Here is a 25848-nt window from a genome sequence, read left to right on the forward strand (position 1 = left end):
TGAGGGCACGTGATTCATAAGGGAAAGGTAATGTGCTTGACCTCCATCTTAGAGTAAGTAAGTAAATTGCGAATAAGGCATGGTATTTGAGAGTCAAATCTTGAGGCGAGGATGTTACACCTTTGGGCTTAGACTATTTTAAATATTCTTGGTGTAATGAGTTAAGGGAATTGTTTAGAAAGGTTGTGTCTATAAGTGTAGTTTGATTGCTCGAGGACGAGCAATGTTTAAATGTGGGGTATTGATGTGTGGCTATAATTCCACAGTTTAGCACATTATTCGCCTTGCATTTTATATGCTTTAATGATAAATTACACTTTATTTGTGCGTAATGGAGTCTATTTTATGTGTAGGTGAATTGGAGATGAAAGTAGAGCAAAAGGAATAATGAAAGTCTAAAGCGTGCTCGAAAACAGTTGAAAAGAAGAAAGAAAGAAGTGAGCAGCCGACAAATAAAAAGCTGGCAAAGCCAGGCCTAGAGCAGGTGTTAGAGCAGGCTGGGCGAGCCCTTTAGCTCACATGAGAGCTAGCGACACCAGGCCTGGGGTGAGCTCAAGCAGGCGTTATACCTCGCGATGCCAGGCCTGGGGCGAGCTTAAGCTGGCGTTATGCCTAGCGAGGCCAGGTCTGAGGCACGCATATTCCGAGCTTTGAAGACTTATTTCATCTCCTGGTTTGACTAGGACTTGGCCTGCGCGTTTAGGTCTTTTCCTAAACATATAGATAGACCTAAAAATGCCATTTTTGGGGACTTTTGGCAACCGGAGGCAAGGATAGCTCGTGGAACAACCGTTGGGAGCTAGACTCATCGATTCCTACATCGCTTTATCCTTACTTTATAATTTAATTATGAAAAATATTTTGGATATTGTTACTATGAGTATGAGTAGCTAAACTCCTAATCTAAGGTTTTGATGGAATCTATTGAAGGATGATTTTCTTGTTACGTTAGTATAGATTTGCCGTAGCATTTTCTCTATTTGTTCAACTATAATATTATTGTGGTTGATTGAAGGACCCTCAATTGGTTGTGCCTATTTAGTATGTATTACTCGGGAGAGAGTGCATATTTAGGTAGTTGTTGAACAATATCACTCCTAACGTATATGAGGGATCAATACGAAGGGTTTAAAGGTGGGATTAGGGATCACGAAACCTTGGTGTGATCCGAGTAAGCCGTACTTAATGCCAGCTAGCGTAATTCGAGAGAATATGTCTAGTAAATTATGGTAATTACTCGGGAGAGAGTTACGACAATCAGAATGCTCATGATCGATAGAGAAGACTTAGGCGAATTTATAGAAAACGTAGCGGAAAAGATTCCGACAATAGGGGAAATCACAACCTTAGATCATTCCACAACTTGTCTACAACCCGTTAGTAGTTAGTTATTAATTGTTGCATTTTCATTACGTAATATTTAGTTAGTAAACATCCAAATTATTACTTAAATATTTCTGAAGATTGATTGCGTGAGTTCGTGCGAGTTTGGTAGTTGTGTTTGATAGGTTAATTCCCTATGGGATTCGACTCCGGACTTATTAGCTGGAATATATTTGCAACGACCGCTTAGTCTTTTTATAAGGCATAGTTGAACATGATCAAATTGTCTCCTTATTTGCATGGAGATTTGCATTTGGTGAGAGAGATTATGAGTAACAAAGAAGCATGACGCTTGGCAGGAGGCCTATGGCATGGACCCATATATGGTGTGATATAAAATCCTAGGAATGTAGCTTTTTTTTCTTCTCTTTCACTTTACCCTCTCAAGTCAAACCAAAAGTATCACGCCAAGAAGTGTATATATTTACAAGCACAAGTTATGTCTTTTTGTGTATGATTGAGTTTAATAATTAATGAGTTACTAACTGAAGAAAAGTAAAAAAAAAAATGAACTTGATGTATTGTCGTCCTCCTTCAAGAGTTGTATGGTTAATTATAGTGCCATTAGTTCTATTAGCTGCATGGTATTTGGGTGTACAGAGTTCAAAAAACTCTATTTTGGTCCTTTCTTCTCAGCCTTCTGCTAAAAACGTTCCTACATATACTAATCTCTCTGCTATATCTGCTACTGTAGCAGAATTGGCAAAGGATCAGCTACCAGTAAGCCTGTTTTCTTCTTTTCTTCAACTACATATGCTAAATTTTGTTGAGCTAAGGCCGTCAGAGATGGCCCTACGCATTGGGCGTACAAAAAGGCCTCACATCATTAAAAGTATCATAATGTAACTTTTTACTCTTATCAATTTTTGGTTTGGAACTTTGTTTGCACAACTAACAAACTTTTCCCCGGAAAATGGATTTAATTTAATTTTTCTCTTTTGTTATTATTTATTTATTTCTGCGTTGTGAAGTTAGTTAATCTTGTTATATGATGTTTATGTAGAAGCAAGATGGCTTAGATGTTACAAGGAAGGAACCCCAGATGATTTCTTCCAAGAAAAATTTGAGCAATTTAGAGAAAGTTGAAGCTGGATTGGGAAAAGTGAGGGCTGCTATAAGAGAAGCTCAGACTAAAAATCTAACATCAGATGACTCTGAATATGCACCTAAAGGTCCATGTTACTGGAATTCCAGTGCCTTTCACAGGTATTAGCCAATTCGCATATATTTTGGGTAATGTTCCGAGTCAGTGGCATATTCAAAATTTAGACGTTGTGGTTACTGAGTTCAAAGAATGGATTTTGAAATATTTATGTAACTTCACCTATACTCGTTTTTGCACATAGATACTGATTTCAACCCCAAAACATTGGCACTACTGAACCGCGAACCCATTGCTTGATCCACCATTTTTCTATCTTATATAAACTTGTAGTTTTAGGCCATTTGCTTCTTTGCCTAAGGAATTTATTTAAGACTTAGGGTGTGTTTGGTAAGAAGGAAAATATTTTTCATGGTTTTCTCACTTATTTTTCCTTGTTTGGTTCTTCCGGAAAATATTTTCTAGTGTTTGTTTATTGTGTAATTTCGCCTTTCCAACCAATTGATAATAGAAAAAATCCTGGACCTATTCATTCCTTCTCAGTCTTGCCGAGTGGTGATTATTTTGTAATAATCCTTCTAGATATGAATGTTGCTATTTATAAGCCTAGAGAGTTGATGGAGAAAAGATTGAATTAATGTCTATTGTATTTAAGATTCTTTAGTTGGAAATTGCAGGAGCTACTTGGAAATGGAAAAACATTTCAAGATTTACGTATACGAGGAAGGTGAACCCCCAGTTTTTCATTATAGTTCAAGTGAAGGTATCCTTGGAATAGAAGGAATTCTAATTCATCAGATTGAGATTAGCAAATTTCGGACGAATTATCCTGAGAAAGCTCATGTTTACTTCCTTCCATTCAGTGTATTTTCCATAGTAAGCTATGTTTATGTTGTTGATTCTCACCAATGGGGTCCTATGAAGAATACAGCTGCTGATTATATTGATAGTATCTCCAGAAAATACCCGTTTTGGAATAGAAGCCTTGGATCTGATCATTTCATGCTTGCTTGCCATGATTGGGTAAGGAATCACCACTTTTTCTCAAGGGTAAATAGTCAAATTTCACCCCTACACTGTACGAAATATTTTAATCTTAGCAGTTATACACTGGGGTCATACATACCGTTGGTCGTTAGCAAATCGTCTCGTATTTTCTCTTGACCGTAATGGAGCTCCAACCTGAAGCATAACAAAGTATAATTTCAAACCATAAAACGCTTTTCTCGAAATATTTTGGGACGTAGAATACACCCGGTCCATAAAGTCAAGAGCAAATGCGAGACGATTAGCTAACAACAACCTTTTCCCAAATTCTTTTAAACTACTCTATTACTGAAAGATAGTTGAAGAAAAGCATCAACACACTAAAGAAAAACCTTACTAATTTAAAGACTTGATGATTAACCGAAGGCCTAAGAATCATAGTTCATTAAGCCCTTGTGAGACAGAATTTGTTTTTGTAAATGGTAGGTCTTGAAATTATCCTGATATTTTCTTGAATTATATGAGTTAGAGTATAGTTCTTCTCAAGTCTTTTTAAAGTTATACTCCTATATTGCAGGCTCCTGAAATTTCCACCGCGGTTCCATACTTGTACAAGAACTCGATTAGAGTATTATGCAACGCGAACACTTCTGAAAGATTCAATCCATCAAAGGATGTAACTTTGCCAGAAATCTATCTCCCTCAGGGTACAATGGAAGGTTTAATTGGAGGGCCATCTCCGTCCCAACGTTCTATTTTAGTCTTTTACGCAGGAGGTATTCATGGCTACATAAGGCAAGTGTTAATGGAACAATGGGGGGAAAATGATGATCCAGAAGTGCAAATTCATGAGTACCTTCCTAAGAATGTTTCATATTATGGTATGATTAGAAAGAGTAAGTTTTGTATTTGTCCTAGTGGATGGGAAGTGGCTAGTCCAAGAATGGTTGAGGCATTTTACATTGGATGTGTTCCTGTACTATTGAAAGATAATTATGTTGCACCTTTTAGTGATGTTTTGAACTGGAAAAGTTTTGCTGTTGAGATGACTTCAAATGATATACCTAATTTGAAGAAGATTTTGATGTCAATATCTCAAAAACAGTACATTAAAATGCAGAAGAGAGGACTTCAAGTAAGGAGGCATTTTGAGGTAAATTTCCCTCCTAAAAGATATGATGTTTTTCATATGATTCTTCATTCAATTTGGCTCAGAAGGCTCAACATTCAAGTCCGCGATAGGTGAACAACTATCTCTGTTTCGGGGAGAGAATCACTTGCAATTTTACAAGCTATTCAAGTGAAGATGATGTAGAAATTTGGACATTTCGGATTCAACCCGTTGTTATGGTAATAGTCTGGTAGAATACTGCATTGTTTATGTCAAATTTTATGCTTCAGGCAATGTAACAAAGTACTAATAAAGATTCTCTGGTTTTCTATTTATTCAACAGAAAGGTCAAATTTCGACTCTAGAAGCAACTGTCGAAACTATTATAAAGCGTTATAACATTAACTAATGTTCGAATACGGAGCTTTTCTTTCTTGGTCATCTGTCATAATAAGTGATTTCCGATTCATTCTGCTGTACTGGTCTTTTCACTGCCCACTTCTTGAGTAATACATTAATCATCTATTAATGATTAATGACAAGATTACTCATATTAGGAGCAGCACGCTTACGTCTTTTCATTCATTTTTATTATAGTATTAATATTTTTTTGAGTTTGTTTCTCATGAAGCTTTAGAATGAGTGAAGAAATAGCAAGAACATCACCTTCTACGCCACGGACATTCATCAATTCCGATGCAGAAAGCCAATTTCCAAACGTGACATAAACTATTCTCCGTTCGTTGACCCACGAACTCGTGATAGTCATTAATAGTCTGTTTGGCCAAGCTTCTCAAGAGACAACAAGTATTATTTTTTTTTCTAACTTGAGGTGTTTGACCAAGTTTTTTGGGGGAAAAAAAGTATTTTTGGGAAAAAGCAGAAACAGTTTCTGAGAATAAAAAAAAAAGTAACTTCTTTCCAAAAGCAGAAGCAGAAGCAATTTTGACTTTTCTTCTTACCAAAAATACCCTTAACAAAATATAATATATACTAAAATAACCGTCAAACCTAATACTTAGGATATTAAGGTATAAATATTTCTTATTATTTTTAGGATAACTTTTTAATATATAGTGAATTTAGGGGTGAATGCTTTTATATTTGTTGAATGATTTTTAATATATTTAACTTATATTAAAATAACTAAGTACTTTTAAATTTTATTTTCATATTGTACTTAAATAAAATAAAAAGATTTAATTATTGCATATAATAACAAATTTTTGAGATTATTTATTTACTTATAATATTAACTATTAAGTAAATCTATTCATATCCTTATTCGTAATTTGATACTTAAAAAATACTTTCTGAAAAATTTGGCCAAATATAAAATATTGCTCAAAAGTGCTTTTCAGAGTGATTAGTCAAACACAAACTGCTTCTCTCCAAAAATACTTTTTTCAAAAGTACTTTTGAAAAAAATACTTATTAAAATAAGCTGATTTCTCCGGCCAAACATGCTATAAGAAAAGTTGAAATTTGGATTCATTGAACCATTCTTACAACTTATTATTTTTGTAAGGCTGCTTATTTCTTCAAGATAAACTCGCATTGCTTTGAGATTGAGATGGACATGAATTTCAACTAGTCTTCCTTTGAATATATTAATGATATGTTTAAACTTTCCGTATAGACTAAGACCTTATTCACCAACTGAGTAACGTCGAGTAGAATGAGGCAGTCAACTATAGCCTCTATAGCCTCTTTTAGTGGTGTACAAACCAAATCGAAAATCCGCACCAATTCGATAATTTGAGTTAATCCGGAAAAAAATCCGACTAGTGGTTTGATTTGACTTGGTTTGGTATTGAAAAATAAAATCCGACCATAATACGTTTGGTTTGGTATTAACTAAAAAAAGTCAAACCGAAACCAAACCAACCTGACATTACATGTATACATATTTTATACTCCCCTCCATTCACTTTTACTTGGCACATTTTGACTTTTCACGCCCCTTAAGAAATAATAAATAAAGTGTATAATTTACCATGATACTCATATTAATTGATGCATATTTTATTGGATTGGAGAAAATGATTTGAAATGAGTAATAAATAATGTGGGTATAACATGAAAAAAAAATTGTCTTTCTCTTGATATGCGTAAAGTGACAAGTAAAAATAAAAATCTATTTTTAGTATACATGCCAAGTAGTGAACGGAGGGAGTATATTAGATAGCTAAAAATATAAATTAGTTAGCTAAAAATATTTATTAGAATGTAAGTTATAAATATTTCTTATTTTTTAAAATAATTTCTATATGTAGCATAATATTTTAAGTTGGTTTTATAGACCATGTAAATAATTTTTTTTTTGTCTGGCCCATAAAAGAATAATTGAGCCCAAACCAAAAAATAGTCCTAAAGCAGAACTACACTAGTCAAACTAGTTCTAAAACAATTGAAACCATTTTGCCTCTTCTTCACAAGCAAGAAACCCTACGTTCCATTCCAAAACCCCCAATTAGCTCCAACCAAATTAGCTCAAACTCTATCAACTCTCTTTTGCTCTCATCGGTAAGGCTTTTCCCTTTTCTTATTTTACATGTTATCTTTTAGCTGCATACATACGATTTTCTTTTTCCCGATTAACTAAGAGTTTTCTTTTTTTCAATTAGCGAGTTTTATTGCAAATCAGTTGTATTCCTCCCTATTGTCGAATTCATGTGTCATTTTGTTTCTCTTAAATGATTAACTTGAGTTCACTATACTGTTGCTTAAAAAAATATTGAGTATAGATAAGTTTAATTTTATCATAGCTTGCATCCCATCGTTCTTTTATTTTAAGAGAGTTAAATAGTAACTGAATATGTTCTATTTGCAGGAACTCTTTCTCCGAATGAAAACTACAACTTCTGGATCAGATGCAAGGTGGTTGTCAATAATCCTTGGCTAGTGGCAGCTCAACAACAAAGTAAAGATATTCCTCATCGACGCACTCCTCCTAAAAAGTAAAAAAGAACGACTCCATCAGAAAATTCTAAATCTGGGAATAGTGGCAGGACGTCCGAGATTTGAAATCACTTCTCCAAATTTATTGCTAAAGGAGGTAAATGTAAGGCAAAATATAATTATTGTCCTAAAATATTTGTTGCAGGTAGCAAGAATGAGACTACTACGTTATGGTCGCATTTAAATGCTACATGACACAAATCTCCCTTTAGAGTCATTGATAAGAGACAATCAACATTAAAACCAATCAAAGAATAGTGGCTAGAAGGTGGTTCGGATACTACTGAAATGGTAGTGTATAATGTGGATGACATTAGGAGGACGATTGCCTAATTTGAAATTCTTGACACTACAAGAAAAAGGATTTTTAGTAGCAAGTATCAGTGGCGACTTTACTAATCGCCACAAAAGTAAGGGATTTAGTGGCGACTCTAGCAAATCGCAATAGAAAGGTAAAGTTATTTGTGGCGACTATAAAAGGTCGCTACAGAAAAGACACTATAGTGACAACTTTACCTAATCGCAACAAATATTTTTAGCTACGTGACAAAGTTTTACTTTCCCGCTAAAGGAGAAAAAATGGCTCCAAAAAGTTAGCTCGTTGACTTTTGTGGAAATTTGATCGCCACTATTTTTTTTATTTTAAAATTTTAAGGATAAATTAAAATACAAACACTTCAGAAATATATAAAGTTATTTATTCTACTTTTTAAAGTTAAAAGAATCTGCTCTCAATTCTCAAAAATCTCTCACTCTCAAAAAGGGAATATAACTCAAAAGTAACCCTAACTCAAAAGGGCAGGGATCTCACGCTCAAGAGATCAATTTCTAATCTCAAAACCCAAATGGAAATTCTCTCTTCAAAATAGCCCTAAGCCAACACACAAAATCGACAAATCCAAGTGACGATTCTCACCCAAATGGAGATTTTTCCCCTGCTGCGCTGAATAACCCAACGAAGGTGTATTGTTTCTTTGATTTTCTGAGGTTTTACCAGAGAACATTAGTAAGTTATTTCTTCTCAATCAGTTTAGGGATTATTTGTTGCTTGGGTTCAACTTTATTGTTGAAGAAAAGATACTCATATACATATCAGCCAACCTCTGTTTTTTTCTCTAGATTTGTCTAGTGTACAATCTGTACTATCAGATACTTTCTCCTTATTTTTTCATTAGATTTCGTTGGGATTGTTTTGTGTGTAGTCTTTCTAATAAAAGAATATTTTTGGGATAGAAAAAAGTGAGGTTTGTGGGTGATTGATGCCATTATGTGGGTTTTTCGCTTGAAGGTATTATAGGATTTCATTCCTCTAATTTTATAATATATATATATTTCTGAATATTATTAGAAGAGAAATAATTTAATAAACAAGAAAAAACCATTAACTAAACTATTAGTTTCATTCCCTACATTTTATAATATATGTTCTTTCTCAGTATGAGTGTTTGTCTCCGTTGAAATTCCATTAACTAATCTATTTTAGTTTTACCGATAATACAAAATGATTACATGTGTTAATTTAAAGGATCTATATTAAATCATCTTCTGAACTATGAGTCTTAATGAGAGTTCATTCATGACATTTAAAGTTAGACAAGAGATTCTTCATTTTTTGAGAAGGGGAAAATAACCTTAGTCTAACCTTATATGACAATTGAATTGATTTTTTTGGAGACTTGTCTTCTATAAGACCATTTTATGGTATTTAATTATTTTTTAGCATATCCAATGTATTCTCATTATTATAAAAAATTGATGTCCTATATCCTAGTGTGTGTACGTGTGTAGAATCATTCAGTTCAGACCTTATTTATATAGCTTGTGTTTCCATTATTGATTTATACTCGTGTAGAATCATTGAGTTAACCACTTGCTTATATAATTGGTTTGCTTTGATTATTGATTCTCTTTAATTACTTAATTGATTGCATTTCTTTTTGTTGAAAGATATGGATAAAATTTGGTTGAATATTAGGGATAGATGTGACAGAAGGTATATTAAAGGAATAAATGACTTTTAAGCTCTATAATTCGGTCTCCTTGTAAAGGGTGTAGAAATATTGCGTTCAAGACAAGAATCCAAGTAAGAAGAGACTTGGTAGGGAAAGGTTTCTGGGATAGTTATAAAGTGTGGGACTTGCATGGAAAAATATTAGTAAGAGTTAAAAATTTTAATGATGTATGCAATATCGAAGTAGATGATGATACTGTTGTGTCACGACCCAAAATCTCACATGTCGTGATGGGGCCTATCTCAATACTAGGCAAGCCGAAAATCTCAATAAAACACCATATCTTTTAAATTTGAAAACAAAATAATTAAACTCAGCAGAAGAAATCTCACAATTTCAAATATACACTCCCAAAATCCGGTGTCACTGAGTACATGAGTATCTAAATGAATACAAAGTCTGATTGATGAACATCACTGTCTGAAGTATAGAACAGTACAATAACTAAATAGAAAGGGAATCAAGTATGCGGTAGTCAAGCAGCTACCTTGATACTCTCCAACAAAAATAACTCTGAATTCTAGCAGTCGTTGTATCCGAGAACACCTGGATCTGCACACGAGGTGCAGAGTGTAGTATGAGTACAACTAACTCAATAAGTAACTTGACTAACCTCTGGGCTGAAATAAATAATGAGCTCTGCAGGTACAGTCCAGTAAAAATAATGGTACAGAAATGTAGGAATGATTTCAAGTTCAACAGTTAAAATCATTACAGGTGAAATAGATCAATATTGCATGATATGAGGCATATGACATCTCAGTAGAAAGACCTCATGTAAATATTGGTCACAAATTATCCAGTCACTTGGTACTATTTATGGCCAATCCAGTCCATGGGTGTTCCAACCTGTATATATATATATGCATATCGACTGACAGTCAGTCACTCAGTACCGAATAAGGCTAATCCAACCCTAGGATAATTTATCCCTAAATATAAATGTAACGACCCGGCCGGTCGTTTTGAGAATTTGAGCCCCGATCCCCTAATATCTTCTTTCCCCATATTTGTTTCTGCTTTTGGGATTTGCCGGAGTGTTTGGTTATGGAATTCGGAGAGTTTTGGGACACTTAGTCCATAGTTATGAGTTTAAGCCTTAGAGTTTGGACTGTAGTCGGAGCTGTGTGAAGACGGATCCGGAATGGAATTTCGTCAACTCTGTTAGCTCCGTTGAGTGATTTTGAGAATAGGAGCCCGTCCGGAATGTGTTTTGGAGGTCTGTAGTAGATTTAGGCTTGAATTGGCGAAAGTTAGTTTTTCGGCGATTTCGGCCGATAATGGAAATTTTGATATCGAGCTCGGAATGGAATTCCGAAAGTGGCTGTAGGTTCGTAGTGTCATTTGTGACCTGTGTGTAAATTTTGAGGTCATTCGGACTAGATTTGATGTGGTTCGGCGTCGTTTGTAGCATTTGAAATTTTTTAAATTCTTAGGCTTGAATCCGTGCTTAATTCATGATTTTCGTATTGTTCGATGTGGTTTGAAGGCTCGACTAAGTTCGGATGATATTTTAGGATTGGTTGGCATGTTTGGTTGAGGTCCCGGGGGCCTCGGGTGTGTTTCGTATGCTTAACGGGAAGAAATTTGGACTTAGGAAAATCTAGTGCCTTTGCTGGTTCTGGCGTTTCGCACCTGCGGAAAATAGACCGCAGGTGCGCGAGCCGCACATGCAAAGATGGAAGCGCAGATGCGAGAAGTCGAGAGTTGGCCTGGGGTCACAGGTGTGAGGAAGTTACGCATCTGTGATGCCCGCAAATGTGCAAGATGCGCAGAAGCGGAAGGGACGTCCGCAGGCGCGAGTGCGCAGGTGCGGCCCTTTTGTCGCAGGTGCGAAGGAAAAGGGGGCAAGTGAGTTGCGCAGATGCGCACGTTTTCCGCACAAGCGTACCCGCAGTTGCGAGCCCAAGTTCCATAGGTGCGGAAATACCTGGGCAGTGATTAAAACCGAAGGGCTTCACGATTTTTATCATTTTTGTCTTTGCAAACTCGGGTTAGGGCAATGTTTGAGAGCATTTTCGAGACATTTCTTGAGGTAACTTCCTTGTGCTTATTTTTGGTCAATAATCTTGCCTTGCCATGTATTTTCCGACCTAGTTAATGTGTATTTAAGGTGGAAATTGGAAGTTGGAGGCTAGGGATTTGGAAGTTTGAATTGTGGATTGGAGGACCATTTGGTATCGGATTTTAGTAAATTTGATATGGTTAGACTCATGAGTGAATGAGCTTTCTAGTTTCGTGAATTTTGTCGGGTTTCTAGACGTGGTCCCAGGGGGCCGAGTTTGAGCCAATTTTCGGGTTTTGGCCTAATTTTATAGTTTTTCTTGTGGGATTCGTTCCATTAGCGCGTATTAATAGTATTGTAGTGTTTTGAATAGATTCGGGCCATTTGGAGCCGGATACTCGTGGTAAGAACGTGATATCGAGTTGATTTGAGCGGTTCGAGGTAAGTGGCTTGCCTAACCTTGTGTTGGGGACTTCCCCCTTAGGATATCTTGATATATTTTGCTATGTGGGCGCCGTGTACGTGAGGTGACGAGTACGTACACGGGCTATGATTGCAAAAATCATGTTTAACCTTTTTAAACCATAAATTGCTTCTCTTATTAAGTTGTACTAATATGTTTAATTGTGTAGTTTAGACTAGAAAAGCATGCTTACGTGTTTTAACTGCCTAATTGACATTCTGTGCATCATGTTTCGTTAAGTCCTTATTTGCCTTATCTGTGTCCAGTATAAACTGCATAACTCGATGCCATGCCTGTCATTTCATCTTGCGTTGCATATTTAAATTGGGACAACGGACATATTCCGGGAGATCATCATGTACTGCATATTTACTTTGGGACTACGGACGTATTTCGGGAGATTCCCATGTACTACATATTTACTTTGGGACTACGAACGTATTCCGGGAGATCCCCCTGTACTGCATATTTACTTTAGGACTACGGACGTATTTCGGGAGATCCCCCAGCACTGCATATTTACTTTGGGACTAAGGGCATATTCCGGGAGATCCCCATGTACTGCATATTCATTTGAAGCTACGGACGGTATCCCGAGAGATTTCCTACTGTATTTACCTGGTTTTGAGCCGAGGGCTCCCTTAACTGTTAAATTTTCAAGAATTTCTTTTACTGTGTTACCGTAAATTCTACTTATATCTTTTACTGTTTAATTTATTATATTTACTCCGGTAGGGCCTTGACCTGACCTCGTCACTACTCGACCGAGGTTAGGCTTGGCACTTAGTGGGTACCATTGTGGTGTACTCATGCCCTTTCCTGCACATGTTTTCGTGTGCAGATCCAGGTACGAGCTATCAGCCTTGGGTTAGTGCGTGCTGCTGATTCTAGGAGACTTCAAGGTACTTCTGCTTTCGTCCGCAGATCTTCGGAGTCCCCATCTACTCCCTCGTCTAGAGACTTTCTTTATTATCTTCAGACTTTTGTATAGAGCTACATAGATTATAGTAGCTTGTGACTTAGTGATATTCCGGGTCTTGGGAAATTATTTTATAAATGCTGAGTGTTGCTACTCTTAGCTATTTATAATATGTTGTTTATCTTTAAAATGTTGTGTTTTCTTTATATTTTTCAAAATATTAGGCTTACCTAGTCGTAAAGACTAGGTGCCATCACGACCCCTTACGGAGGGATAATTTGGGTCGTGGCAAGTTGGTATTCGAGCACTAGGTTCGTAGGAGTCGTGAGTCACAAGCCGGTTTATTAGAGTATCGCGGATCGGTACGGAGACGTGCGTACTTATCTTCGGGAGACTATGTAACTGTTAAGAACAATCATATTTCTTTGATTTCCTTGTCGTGCGAGTTATTAACAACAAAAAATTCTACGATTCTATTCTATTCTTTCTCACAGATGGTGAGACCCGCAATGGGAGGACCGACGATCAGACACCCGAGCCCCCTGCCAGAGCCGCTAGAGGCCGGGGTCGGGGTAGAGGACGACCACGCGGTGCAGCCCAAGCATCTGCGAGAGCTGCATTAGAGGAGCCCCCAGCAGCTCCAGCTGGAGGGCCAACGCCGGAGATCCCTATTGCTACTCCAGCCCTCCATGAGACTTTAGCTCAGTTCTTGAGCATGTTCAGCACTCTGGCTCAGGTTGGACTATTTCCGATAACTCCTGCTACATCTCAAGCTGGGGGAGGGGCACAGACTCCCGCAGCCCGCACCCCTGAGTAGAGGGTCCAGGTTTATCAAGCCCTAGAGTATATTCCTATGCCCCCAGTGGCTCCGATTCAGCATGAGATCAGGGTAGCTGCTTCTGAGGCAGAGCAGCTCAGACTTGAGAGGTACAAGAAGTACCACCCACCTACTTTCAGCGGACTAGCTTCAGATTATGCTCTCGATTTTCTTGAGGAGTGTCATCGTATTCTCCACACTATGGGCATTGTGGAGACGAGTGGGGTTTCTTTCACCGCTTTCCAGCTAAGGGAAGCAGCATATCAGTGGTGGCGTGCCTATGAGCTGAGTAGTCCGGACGAGGCAGCCTCACTCACTTGGACTCAGTTTTCAGAGATGTTCTTGCGTGAGTATGTTCCTCAGAGCCTCAGGGATGCTTGGCGCGCAGAGTTCGAGCAGTTGCGTTAGGGTTCTATGACTGTGTCGGAGTATGCAGTCTGCTTCAGTGGGTTAGCTCGCCATGCACCGGCTCTGGTTGCTATAGTCAGAGAGAGGGTTCGTCGCTTCATTGAGGGACTCCACCCCAGTATTCAGACCAGTATGGCCAGGGAGTTGGAGATAGACATCACTTATCAGCAAGTAGTGAGCATTGCTAGGAGAGTGGAGGGCATGTTCACCCGGGACAGAGAGGAGAGAGAGGCCAAGAGGTCTCGAGAGACTGGTCATTATTCAGGAGCTCGTGCACCAGCAGCACGCTATGGTAGGGGTTTTGTGAGTCGCTTTGTTCATTCAGCTCTTCCGGCAGCCAGCGGTGTCCCAGCTTCTCCTAGACCTCAGGAGCCCTATTATGCACCGCCAGTATCCAGTATGCCTCCTACTCGAGGTGCTATTCCGGCCAGTCCAGCAGGCCAGGTCTGAGTCAGTCTCAGTCGTCGCGTCCTCCGAGAGGTTGTTTTGAGTGTGGTGACACTCGTCACCTGGTTAGAGATTGCCCCAGAGCCAGGAGGGGTGCACCTCCACAGACTTATCAGCCTCCACGTGCTCCACCGGGTCCTCCGGCCATTCTTTTAGCACCAGCTACTACCCACCTCCTTAGCCAGCTCGAGGTGGAGGTCGGGGAGGTCGAGGTCACCCTAGAGGGGGAGGCCAGGACAGGTACTATGCCCTTCCAGCCCGATCAGAGGCCGTTGCTTCAGATTCAGTCATCACAGGTATCGTCCCTGTCTGTCATAGGGATGCATCGGTATTATTTGACCCAGGCTCTACGTACTCATATGTGTCTTCTTACTTTGCTCCACATTTGGGGATATCTCGGGATTCTTTGAGTTTTCCTGTTTATGTATCTACTCCCGTGGGAGATTCTCTCATTGTGGACCGCGTATATCGGTCGTGTTTGATTGCTCTTAGTGGTTTTGAGACCAGAGCCGATTTATTATTTCTCAATATAGTAGATTTTGATGTTATCTTGGGCATGGACTGGTTGTCGCCCATTTATGCTATTCTTGATTGTCATGCTAAGACCGTGACGCTGGCTATACCAGGTTTGCCGAGATTAGAGTAGAGAGGTACCTTAGAGTATACTCCCCGCAGGGTCATTTCATTTCTTAAGGCTCAAGGAATGGTTGAGAAGGGGTGTGATGCGTATTTAGCCTACGTGAGAGATGTCAGTATTGATACCCCTATAGTTGAGTTAGTTCCAGTAGTGAGGGACTTCCCAGATGTGTTTCCAGCTGATCTTCCGGGCATGCCACCCGACAGAGATATTGATTTTGGCATTGATTTGTTGCTGGGCACTCATCCCATCTCTATTCCTCCATATCGTATGGCTCCTCCTGAATTAAAGGAGTTAAAGGAGAAGTTGCATGAGTTGCTTGATAAGGGTTTCATTCAGCCCAGTGTGTCACCTTGGGGTGCTCCGGTCTTATTTGTAAAGAAGAAGGATGGTTCTATGCGTATGTGTATTGATTATCGGCAGTTGAACAAGATTACAGTGAAGAACAGGTACCCATTACCTCGTATTGATGACTTATTTGACCAGTTACATGGTGCCATGGTGTTTTCCAAGATTGACTTGCATTCTGGCTATCATCAGTTGAAGATTCGGGAGTCGGATATCCCGAAGACTGCTTTCAGGACCAGATATCGTCACTATGAGTTTCTTGTCATGTCATTTGGGCTGACCAATGCCCCAGCAGCCTTTATGCATTTGATGCACAGTGTATTCTGGCCTTATCTTGATTCCTTCGTCATTGTGTTTATTGACGACATCCTGGTATATTCCCGATCTTGGGAAGATCATGAGCAGCACCTGAGGACCGTGCTTCAGACCTTGAGGGAGAAGAGGTTATATACAAAATTTTCTAAGTGTGAATTCTAGCTTGATTCAGTGGTATTCTTGGGCCACATAGTGTCTTGTGATGGGATCAAGGTGGATCCGAAGAAGGTGGAGGCAGTGCAGAGTTGGCCTAGACCATCATCAGCTACGGAGATCCGCAGTTTCCTTAGTTTGGCAGGATATTACCATCGCTTTGTGGAGGGATTTTCATCCAATGTAGCACCTATGACCGGGTTGACCCAGAAGGGTGCTCCGTTCAGGTGGACCGAGGAGTGTGAGCAGAGCTTTCATAAGCTCCAGACAGCTTTGACTACAGCCCCAGTATTAGTATTGCCTACAAGTTCGGGGTCCTACACTGTCTATTGTGATGACTCGAGGATTGGCCTCGGAGCGGTATTGATACAGGACGGTAGGGTGATTGCCTACGCGTCTAAACAGTTGAAAGTGCATGAGAAGAATTCTTCGGTTCATGATCTCGAGTTAGCAGTTATTGTTCACGCCCTGAAGATCTGGCGCCATTATTTGTAAGGTGTTCCCTGTGAGATTTACACTGATCATCGGAGTTTGTAGTACTTGTCCAGGTATAAGGACCTTAATTTGCGTCAGCGGAGGTGGTTGGAGCTACTTAAAAACTATGATATCACTATATTATACTACCGGGGGAAGGCCAATGTGGTGGCCGATGCCTTGAGTCGCCGGGCAGAGAGTTTGGGGAGCTTAGCATATCTTCCGGCAGCTGAGAGGCCCTTAGCCTTGGATGTTCAGGCCTTAGCCAGTCAGTTCGTGAGATTGCATATTTCAGATCATAGTCGGGTATTAGCTTGTGTGGTTGCTCGGTCTTCTCTTTATGACCGTATCAGGGAGCGCCAGTATGATGATCCTCATCTTCTAGTTCTTCAAGAAAGGGATCGGCGAGGTGATGCCAGAGATGTGACTATTGGTGATGACGGTGTGATGAGGATGCAGGGCCGGATCTGTGTGCCCAATGTAGATGGGCTTCGGGAGTTGATTCTTGAGGAGGCCCATAGCTCGCGGTACTCCATTCATCTGGGTGCCGCGAAGATGTACCAGGACTTGAGGCAGCACTATTGGTGGAGAAGAATAAAAAAGGATATAGTTGGGTTTGTGGACAAGTGTCTCAACTGTCAGCAGGTTAAATATGAGCATCCGAGACCGGGTGGATTACTTTAGAGGTTAGAGATCCCATAGTGGAAGTGGGAGTGGATCACCATGGACTTTGTGGTTAGACTTCCTCGGACTTTGAGGAAGTTTGATACTATTTGGGTGATCGTGGATTGGCTGACCAAGTCAGCCCATTTCATTCTAGTGTTGACTATATACTCTTCAGAGAGATTGGCTGAGATTTATATTAGAGAGATTGTCCGCCTTTATGGTATTCCATTATCCATCATTTCAGACAGAGGTACACAGTTCACATCCCGGTTTTGGAGAGTCGTACAGCAGGATTTGGGTACTAGGGTAGAGCTGAACACAACCTTTCACCCTCAGACGGACGGGCAGTCCGAGCGCACGATTCAGATTTTTGAGGATATGCTCCGAGCCTGTGTGATGGAGTTCAGAGGGTCATGGGACTAATACTTGCCACTTGCAGAGTTTGCTTACAACCACAGTTTTCAATCCAGCATTCAGATGGCACCATATGAGGCTTTGTACGATAAGCGGTGCCGATCCCCAGTGGGATGGTTTGAGCCGGGTGAGGCCCGATTGTTGGGTACAGATTTGGTCCAAGATGCCTTGGATAAGGTAAAGGTGATTCAGGAGAGACTTCGCACAGCCCAGTCCAGGTAGAAGAGTTATGTAGACCGTAAGGTTCGTGATTTGGCATTTATGGTGGGTGAGCGGGTCTTGCTTCGGGTATCGCCTATGAAGGGTGTCATGAGGTTCGGGAAGAAGGGCAAGCTGAGCCCGAGGTTCATTGGTCTTTTTGAGATATTGCGGCGAGTTGGGGAGGTTGCTTATGAGCTTTCCTTACCTCCCAGCCTAGCAGAAATTCACCCGGTATTCCACGTGTCTATGCTCCGAAAGTATCACGGTGATCCGACTCATGTATTGGATTTCAGCTCAATCAAGTTGGACAAAGATCTATCTCATGTTGAGGAGCCAGTAGCCATTTTGGACAAGCAATTCAGAAAGCTCAAGTCAAAGAATATTGCTTCAGTAAAGGTCCAGTGGAGGGGTCAGCCGGTCGAGGAGGCGACTTGGGAGACCGAGCAGGATATGCGCAGCCAGTACCCTCATCTTTTCACAGTTTCAGGTATGTCTTCATACTTGTTCGAGGACGAACGATTGTTTTAAGAGGGGGAGGATGTAACGACCCGGCCGGTCGTTTTGAGAATTTGAGCCTCGATCCCCTAATATATGCTTTCCCCATATTTGTTTCTTCTTTTGGGATTTGCCGGATTGTTTGGTTATAGAATTCGGGAGTTTTGGGACACTTAGTCCCTAGTTGTGAGTTTAAGCTTTAGAGTTTGGATGGTAGTCAGAGCTGTGTGAATATGGATCCGGAATGGAATTCTGTTGACTCTGTAAGCTCCGTTGAGTGATTTTGGGGTTAGGAGCGCATCCAAAAATTTTTTTGGAGGTCTGTAATAGATTTAGGCTTGAATTGGCGAAAGTTAGTTTTTCGGCGATTTTGGCCGATAATGGAAATTTTGATATCGAGCTCGGAATGGAATTCCCAAAGTGTCTGTAGGTTCGTAGTGTAATTTTTCACCGGTGTGTAAATTTTGATGTCATTCGGACTAGATTTGATGTGGTTCGGCGTCGTTTGTAGCATTTGGAAAATTTTAAATTCTTAGGCTTGAATCCGTGCTTAATTCATAATTTTCGTGTTGTTCGATGTGGTTTGAAGGATCAACTAAGTTCGTATGGTATTTTAGGATTGGTTGGCATGTTTGGTTGAGGTCCGGAGGGCCTCGGGTGTGTTTCGTATGCTTAACGGGAAGAAATTTAGATTTAGGAAAATCTGGTGCCTTTGCTGGTTCTGGTGTTTCGCACCTGCGGAAAAAAGACCGCAGGTGCGCGAGTCGCACATGCAAAGATGGAAGCACATATGCGAGAAGTCTAGAGTTGGCCTGGGGTCGCATGTGCGAGGAAGTTCTGCATCTGCGATGCCCGCAAATGCGCAAGGTTGTTCGCAAATGCGCAAGATGCGCAGAAGCGAAAGGGACGTCCGCAGGCGCGAGTGCGCAGGTGCGAAAGCAGAGGGGGCAAGTGAGTTGCGCAGATGCACACGTTTTCCGCACAAGCGCACCAGCAGGTGCGAGCCCAGGTTCCGCAGGTGCGGGAATACCTGGGGTAGTGATTAAAATCGAAGGGCTTCGCGATTTTTATCATTTTTGGCTTTGCAAACTCGGGTTAGGGCGATATTTTAGATCATTTTTGAGGCATTTCTTGCCTTGCCATGTGTTTTTCCACCTAGTTAATGTGTATTTAAGGTGAAAATTGGAAGTTGGAGGCTAGGAATTTGGAAGTTTGAATTGTGGATTGGAGGACCATTTGGTGTCAGATTTTAGTAAATTTGATATGGTTAGACTCGTGAGTGAATGAGCTTTCTAGTTTCATTAATTTTGTCAGGTTTCGAGACGTGGGCCCGGGGGTCGGGTTTGAGCCAATTTCGGGTTTTGGCCTAATTTTGTAGTTTTTCTTGTGGGATTCATTCCATTAGCGCGTATTGATGGTATTGTACTGTTTTGAATAGATTCGGGCCATTTGGAGTCGGATACTCGTGGAAAGAACGTGATATCGAGTTTATTTGAGCGGTTCGAGGTAAGTGGCTCGCCTAACCTTGTGTTGGGGACTTTCCCCTTAGGATATCTTGATATTATTTGGTGTGTGGACATCGTGTACGTGAGGTGACAAGTGCGTACAAGGGCTATTATTGCAAAAATCATGTTTAACCTTTTAAAACCATAAATTGCTTCTCTTATTAAGTTGTTCTAATATGTTTAATTGTGTAGTTTAGACTAGAAAAATATGCTTACGTGTTTTAACTGTCTAATTGTCATTATGTGTGTCATGTTTAGTTAAGTCCTTATTTGCCTTATCTGTGTCCAGTATAAACTGCATAACTCGATGTCATACCTGTCATTTCATCTTGCGTTGCATATTTAAATTGGGACTACGGACGTATTCCGAAAGATTCTTATGTACTATATATTTATTTTGGGACTACGGACGTATTTCGGGAGATCCCCCTGTTCTGCATATTTACTTTGGGACTACGGACGTATTCCGGGAGATCCCCTATACTGCATATTTACTTTGGGACTACGGACGTATTCCGGGAGATCCCCCAGAACTGCATATTTACTTTGGGACTACGGACGTATTTCGGGAGATCTCCTTGTACTGCATATTTATTTGAAACTACGGGACGGTATCCCGAGAGATTTCCCACTGTATTTACCTTGTTTGGAGCCGAGGGCTCCCTTAACTGTTAAATTTTCGAGAATTTCTTTAACTGTGTTACCGTAAATTCTACTTATATCTTTTACTATTTAATTTATTATATTTACTCCGGTAGGGCCTTAACCTGACCTCGTCACTACTCGACCGAGGTTAGGCTTGGCACTTACTGGGTACCATTGTGGTGTACTCATGCCCTTTCCTGCACATGTTTTCGTATGCAAATATAGGTACGAGCTATCAACCTTGGGGTTAGTGCATGCTGTTGATTCTAGGAGACTTCAAGGTATTTCTACTTGCGTCCACAGATCTTCGGAGTCCCCTTCTACTCCCTCGTCTAGAGACTTTCCTTATTATCTTCAGACTTTTGTATAGAGCTACATAGATTATAGCAACTTGTCACTTAGTGATATTCCGGGTCTTGGAAAACTATTTGTATATGCCATGTGGTACTACTCTTGGCTATTTATAATATATTTATCTTTAAAATATTGTGTTTTCTTTATATTTTTCGAAATATTAGGCTTACCTAGTCGTAAAGACTAGGTGCCATCACGACCCCTTACGGAGGGATAATTTGGGTCGTGTCAGTAAATGATGCTGACAATATCCATGTCGAGATAACTCATTACAATATAAATAAGTAAGGCAAGTACATGCCCTGGGAAACTCCATCCCAAATATATAATAATAAAGCTTATAAGGCCTGCTGCAGGCGGGCAGCCCCGATCCATAAAATAGTAAAGCCAATAAGGCCTGCTGCAGGCGGGCAGCCCAGATCCAGAACAATGTATAAATCCATTCTGGCCTGCTACAGGCGAGCATCCTCGATCCATCTAATAATAACATATATAAAGCCAAATGGCTTGCTGCGTTGCGCAGCTTAATCCCACAAATATCCTTACACTGGATAATTATTACAGAGTGTGAAATGTATATTTTTGAACAATTAATTCAACAGCATCACGACCCCATGGGTCCTAAAATATCGGCACATAATCTAAACATGATCTTTACTACTAGCCTCGTCTAAATTCCTCTAACACGTGCCACATGTTCAGATAATAACATGATTCTTTAATTTTACAACTTCACAGGATTTATTTAAGACACAATTTATATGGTGCACGTCTACATGTTCGTCACCTATCGTGTGAGTCACCTTCAACAATTTATATCATACCAAATTCGGGGATTCATACCCTCAGAACCAAGTTTAGAAGTGTTACATACCTCAAACCGTGTAATTCTTTACTCCGCTATACCTTTTCCTCATGAATTGGCCTCCAAATGCCTCGAATCTAGCCACAAATAATTTGTTTCTGTTAATAAAATTTATTGGAATTAATTCCATGAGAAAATACTAATTTTCCATAAAAATCCGTAATTTAGCTCAAAAATCGCCCGTGGGGCCCACGTCTCGAAACCCGACAAAAGTTACAAAATCCGATAACCCATTCAGTTACGAGTTCAACCATACTAATTTCACTCAAATCTGACTCTAAATCGGTGTTCAAATCTCGAAAATTTATTTTATGAACTTTCTACAATTTTCCCCAAAGTTTTACCTCAAAATACTGATTACATGATGAAAACAATGATATATTGATGTATGTTAACCAAATCTGAGTTAGAATCACTTACCCCGATGAATTTCTTGAAAAACCCACGAACAATCGTCTCAAACCGATCTCCCTAGGTCCAAAATGTGAAATAATACCTTAAACCCCGTTTATATAGTGCACTCTCTGATCTCCACTACGCTGACCGCGGAAATCCAGGCGCGACCGCGAAAAGGTAGCGATGTTCGCGCTTCTGGTGGTGGCTGTAGTGACAGGCTTTAGTATTTTGGCCATAAATTTCTCTACAAATATCCAAAGGATGACTTGATTACCTTTCTGGAAACTAGACACGAAGGGCTACAAATTTTTGCTTGAATCATCTCAAAATTCCTTGTAGATCAAAAGATATAGGCTTCTGAAGTCGGACCAGCGAATCTGCAGATCTGCCCTAGAGCGCCTCCGCGGCCAAATTTAAGCACCAGCAAAATTCTGCCGCCCTCAGCGAAATTTTGCCGCCCTCAGCGGAATTTTAAGCACTAGAACCATGCCTCAGTTCCGGTAATGCCCAGACTCGCTCAAAACTCACCCCGAAACTCATCCGGAACCTCCCGGACACAAATCATATATGAATTTGAATCATAAAATACGCTACGAACCTGCTCGCGCACTCAAAACACTAAAAAGAGGTCGTCTTGACCCGATATTGATCATGGCCAAACTCCCAAATTTCTTTAACTTTTTAAATCTCTCAACCAATAATCCAAAAATATACTCAATCCCCTCGGGACCTCAACCAAATATACTAACACGTTACATAACATAAACGGACCTACTCGAGGCCTCAAATCACATCAAATAACATAAAAATGTCGAATCGCACTTCAAATCAAAATCTATGAACTTTGAACTTTCATATTCTATATCTTGTGCCAAAACACATCAAATCAATCCGGAATGACTTCAAATTTTGTACACAAGTCACATTTCACGTTACGGACCTATCCCAATTTCTAGAATCGGATTCCGATCCCGATATTAAAATATCAACCTCCCGATCAAACTTTTCAAAAATTTAACTTTCGGCATTTCAAGCCGAATTCCACTACGTACCTCCAAATAATTTTTCGGACACGCTCCTAAGTCCAAAATCACCATACTGAGCTATTGAATTTATCAAAACTCCATTCCGAGATTGTTTACACATAAGTCGATATCCGGTCACTATTTTAACTTAAGCTTTAAACCTTAGAACTAAGTGTTCCAATTCATTCCAAAACCTCACCGGACCCGAACCAATTACCCCGGTAATTTACATAACAACTGTAAAGTACAATTTAAGCAGTAAATAAGGAAATGGGTTTGTAATACTCAAAACGATCGGTTGTGTCGTTACATGTTGAAACAGATGATATTCCAGAAATGATTCATGATGCTTGTGGAGTTACAAATATGGAGAATATGAATAATTATCAAGAGGAAAATGAAGAGTCAAATGTGCATGCGAAAAAGTTCTACAAATTTTTGGAAGATTCTGAGAAAGAACTTTATCTAGGCTGTAAAAAAGTGTCAAAGTTGTCTTTTGTAGTTAGACTACTTCACTTGAAGAGCCTTAATCATTGGAACAACAATCGATGGATGCATTGTTGAGATTTTGTAAAGAAGTTCTTCCAGAGGGGTCATTTGTACCAAATTCTTTTATGAAGCGAAGAAGGTACTTCAAGACTTAGGCTTGGATTATACCAAAATAGATGCATGTGAGAATGATTGTATCTTATATTGGAGAGAGTATGTCAATGCCGAATCATGTCCTAAGTGCAGTAAGTCTAGATGGAAGTCAAAAGATACTGGAGGCAAGAAAATAGCCCATAAAGTCTTGCTACTTTTTCCAATCAAACCAAGACTACAAAGATTGTACATAACAAGAGAGACAGCAAAAACAAATGAGGTGGCACAAGGAGCAAAATATTAATGATGGTGTATTGCAACATCCATCTGATGGCATGGCTTGGAAATATTTTGATGAGCTCCATCCAACCTTTTCAGCTGAATCAAGAAACATTCGATTAGGCTTAGCAAGTGACAGCTTCCAGCCTTATGGGAACATGAGTACTAGTCATAGCATTTGGCCAGTCATATTAGTTCCATACAATTTGCCACCATGGTATTGCATGAAGGATCCATATTTCATGATGGCACTTCTTATTTCAAGTCCTAAATCTCCGGGCAATGATATAGATGTATACTTGCAACCAATGATTGAAGAGTTAAAAGAATTATGGGAGGGGGTGGAGACTTATGATGCATAATCAAAAACTAATTTTATGATGTGTGTGGCTATCTTGTGGGTGATTAATGACTTTCATGCATATGGGAACCTTTCAGGATGGTCAACCAAAGGAAAACTTGCATCTCCTTGTTGTCATAAAGACATACAATCGGTTTCTTTACGTAATAAGTTGTGTTATATGGGTCGTCGTCACTTTTTTCCAATGAACCATCCATGGAGTAAAAATAGGAGGTTATTTGATGGAAAAATAGATATGGGTGTTGCACCTAATCCCTTAACAGGTGACGAAGCACTTGAGCAATTACAAAGTTTGAGAAATGTGACTTATGGTAAAGGGCAAAAGCGAAAGCGTAATGTTCCTAATGATGCTTATAATTGGAGGAAGAAAAGTATTTTTTTCGATTTGCCTTATTGGAAGACTCTTATGTTACGACAAAACTTGGATGTAATGCACATAGAAAGAAATGTGTCTGATAATATTGTATCTACTGTGATGAATATGACTAGAAAGACAAAGGACACGGTGAAAAGCAGATATGACTTGGTGGATCTTGGAATCTGGTAAGGGTTGCACCCAATTGAGGATGGGAATAATGTTTTATTACCGGCAGCATGCTATGCATTATCTCCCGGCGAAAAGTTGAAGGCATGCACTTTCTTAGCTAATTTGAAGGTTCCTAGTGCCTTTTCATAAAACATTTCAAGATGTGTCAACATACAAGACAAAAGGATACATGGATTGAAAAGTCATGATCACCACGTATTGTTGCAAGATATTTTTCCAGTAGCTATACGTGGCTTGTTGTCTAAAGAAGTGTGTGAACCAATTATAGCATTAGGAAAAATTTTCAAGAATCTATGCTCTAAGTGCTTGACAATTTAAGATCTTGATATCCTAGAGGCTGAAATTCCTATCATACTGTGCAAACTTCAAATTGTTTTTCTTCCGACGTTCTTTGATGTTATGGTTCATTTGCCAATTCACTTGGCAAGAGAGGCAAAGCTTGGTGAAACAGTTCAAAATCGATGGATGTACCCTTTCGAGAAGTAATGTATTTTCATATAAATTTTAATATTGCAGTTTAAGAATGACACATTAATTATATTAACTAATCATTTGCATACATGCACATGGGAACACTTAAGTTATATGTTCGAAACCAAAATTGTCCAGAAGGTTCAATTGCAGAAGGTTATTTGACAGAAGAAAATCTCACATTTTGATCAAGATACTTAAAGAATATCTCAACCAAGTTTAATAGACCGGCTAGGAATGGCGATGAATTTGTGTCAAATGCCGAAATGTCCATCTTTAAAAATAGTGGGGAAAAAAAGGTGGTTCAAAAACCATCACGCTATCTCGTGATGAGTTTAAACAAGCATGCATGTATGTTCTTCAAAATTGTGAAGAGGCTTGGCCACTCTTGATGGAATTTTTTTATTTTTTAGTCAATTTTGAGATAGTTTCGGATTTGATTTCAGATTTGAATAATTCATTCATTTTCTTAACTAATTATATCATTAAAATGCAGGGGA

The 25848-nt window shown here is 39.5% G+C and overlaps 1 protein-coding gene across 1 annotated transcript; it reads left to right on the forward strand.

Annotated features, from left to right (window-relative positions):
- The first annotated feature begins 1770 nt into the window (after nt 1–1770).
- Nucleotides 1771–4918, forward strand: LOC104090315 (probable glycosyltransferase At5g03795). The gene is made up of 4 exons (XM_070195046.1): nt 1771–2103; nt 2387–2589; nt 3163–3508; nt 4050–4918. The coding sequence occupies exons 1-4, from the start codon at nt 1891–1893 to the stop codon at nt 4716–4718; spliced, it is 1431 nt and encodes a 476-aa protein (XP_070051147.1). The 5' UTR covers nt 1771–1890; the 3' UTR covers nt 4719–4918.
- The last annotated feature ends 20930 nt before the right edge of the window (nt 4919–25848 follow it).

This window comes from Nicotiana tomentosiformis, chromosome 2 (assembly GCF_000390325.3).
Source record: "Nicotiana tomentosiformis chromosome 2, ASM39032v3, whole genome shotgun sequence".
NCBI classification, from domain to species: domain Eukaryota; kingdom Viridiplantae; phylum Streptophyta; class Magnoliopsida; order Solanales; family Solanaceae; genus Nicotiana; species Nicotiana tomentosiformis.

Coding starts and splice junctions, on each gene's coding strand:
- LOC104090315 (XM_070195046.1), top strand. CDS start 1,891: ATGAACTTGATGTATTGTCGTCCTCCTTCAAGAGTTGTATGGTTAATT. Junction 2,104..2,386: donor TGGCAAAGGATCAGCTACCA/GTAAGCCTGTTT, acceptor ATGTTTATGTAG/AAGCAAGATGGCTTAGATGT. Junction 2,590..3,162: donor AATTCCAGTGCCTTTCACAG/GTATTAGCCAAT, acceptor TGGAAATTGCAG/GAGCTACTTGGAAATGGAAA.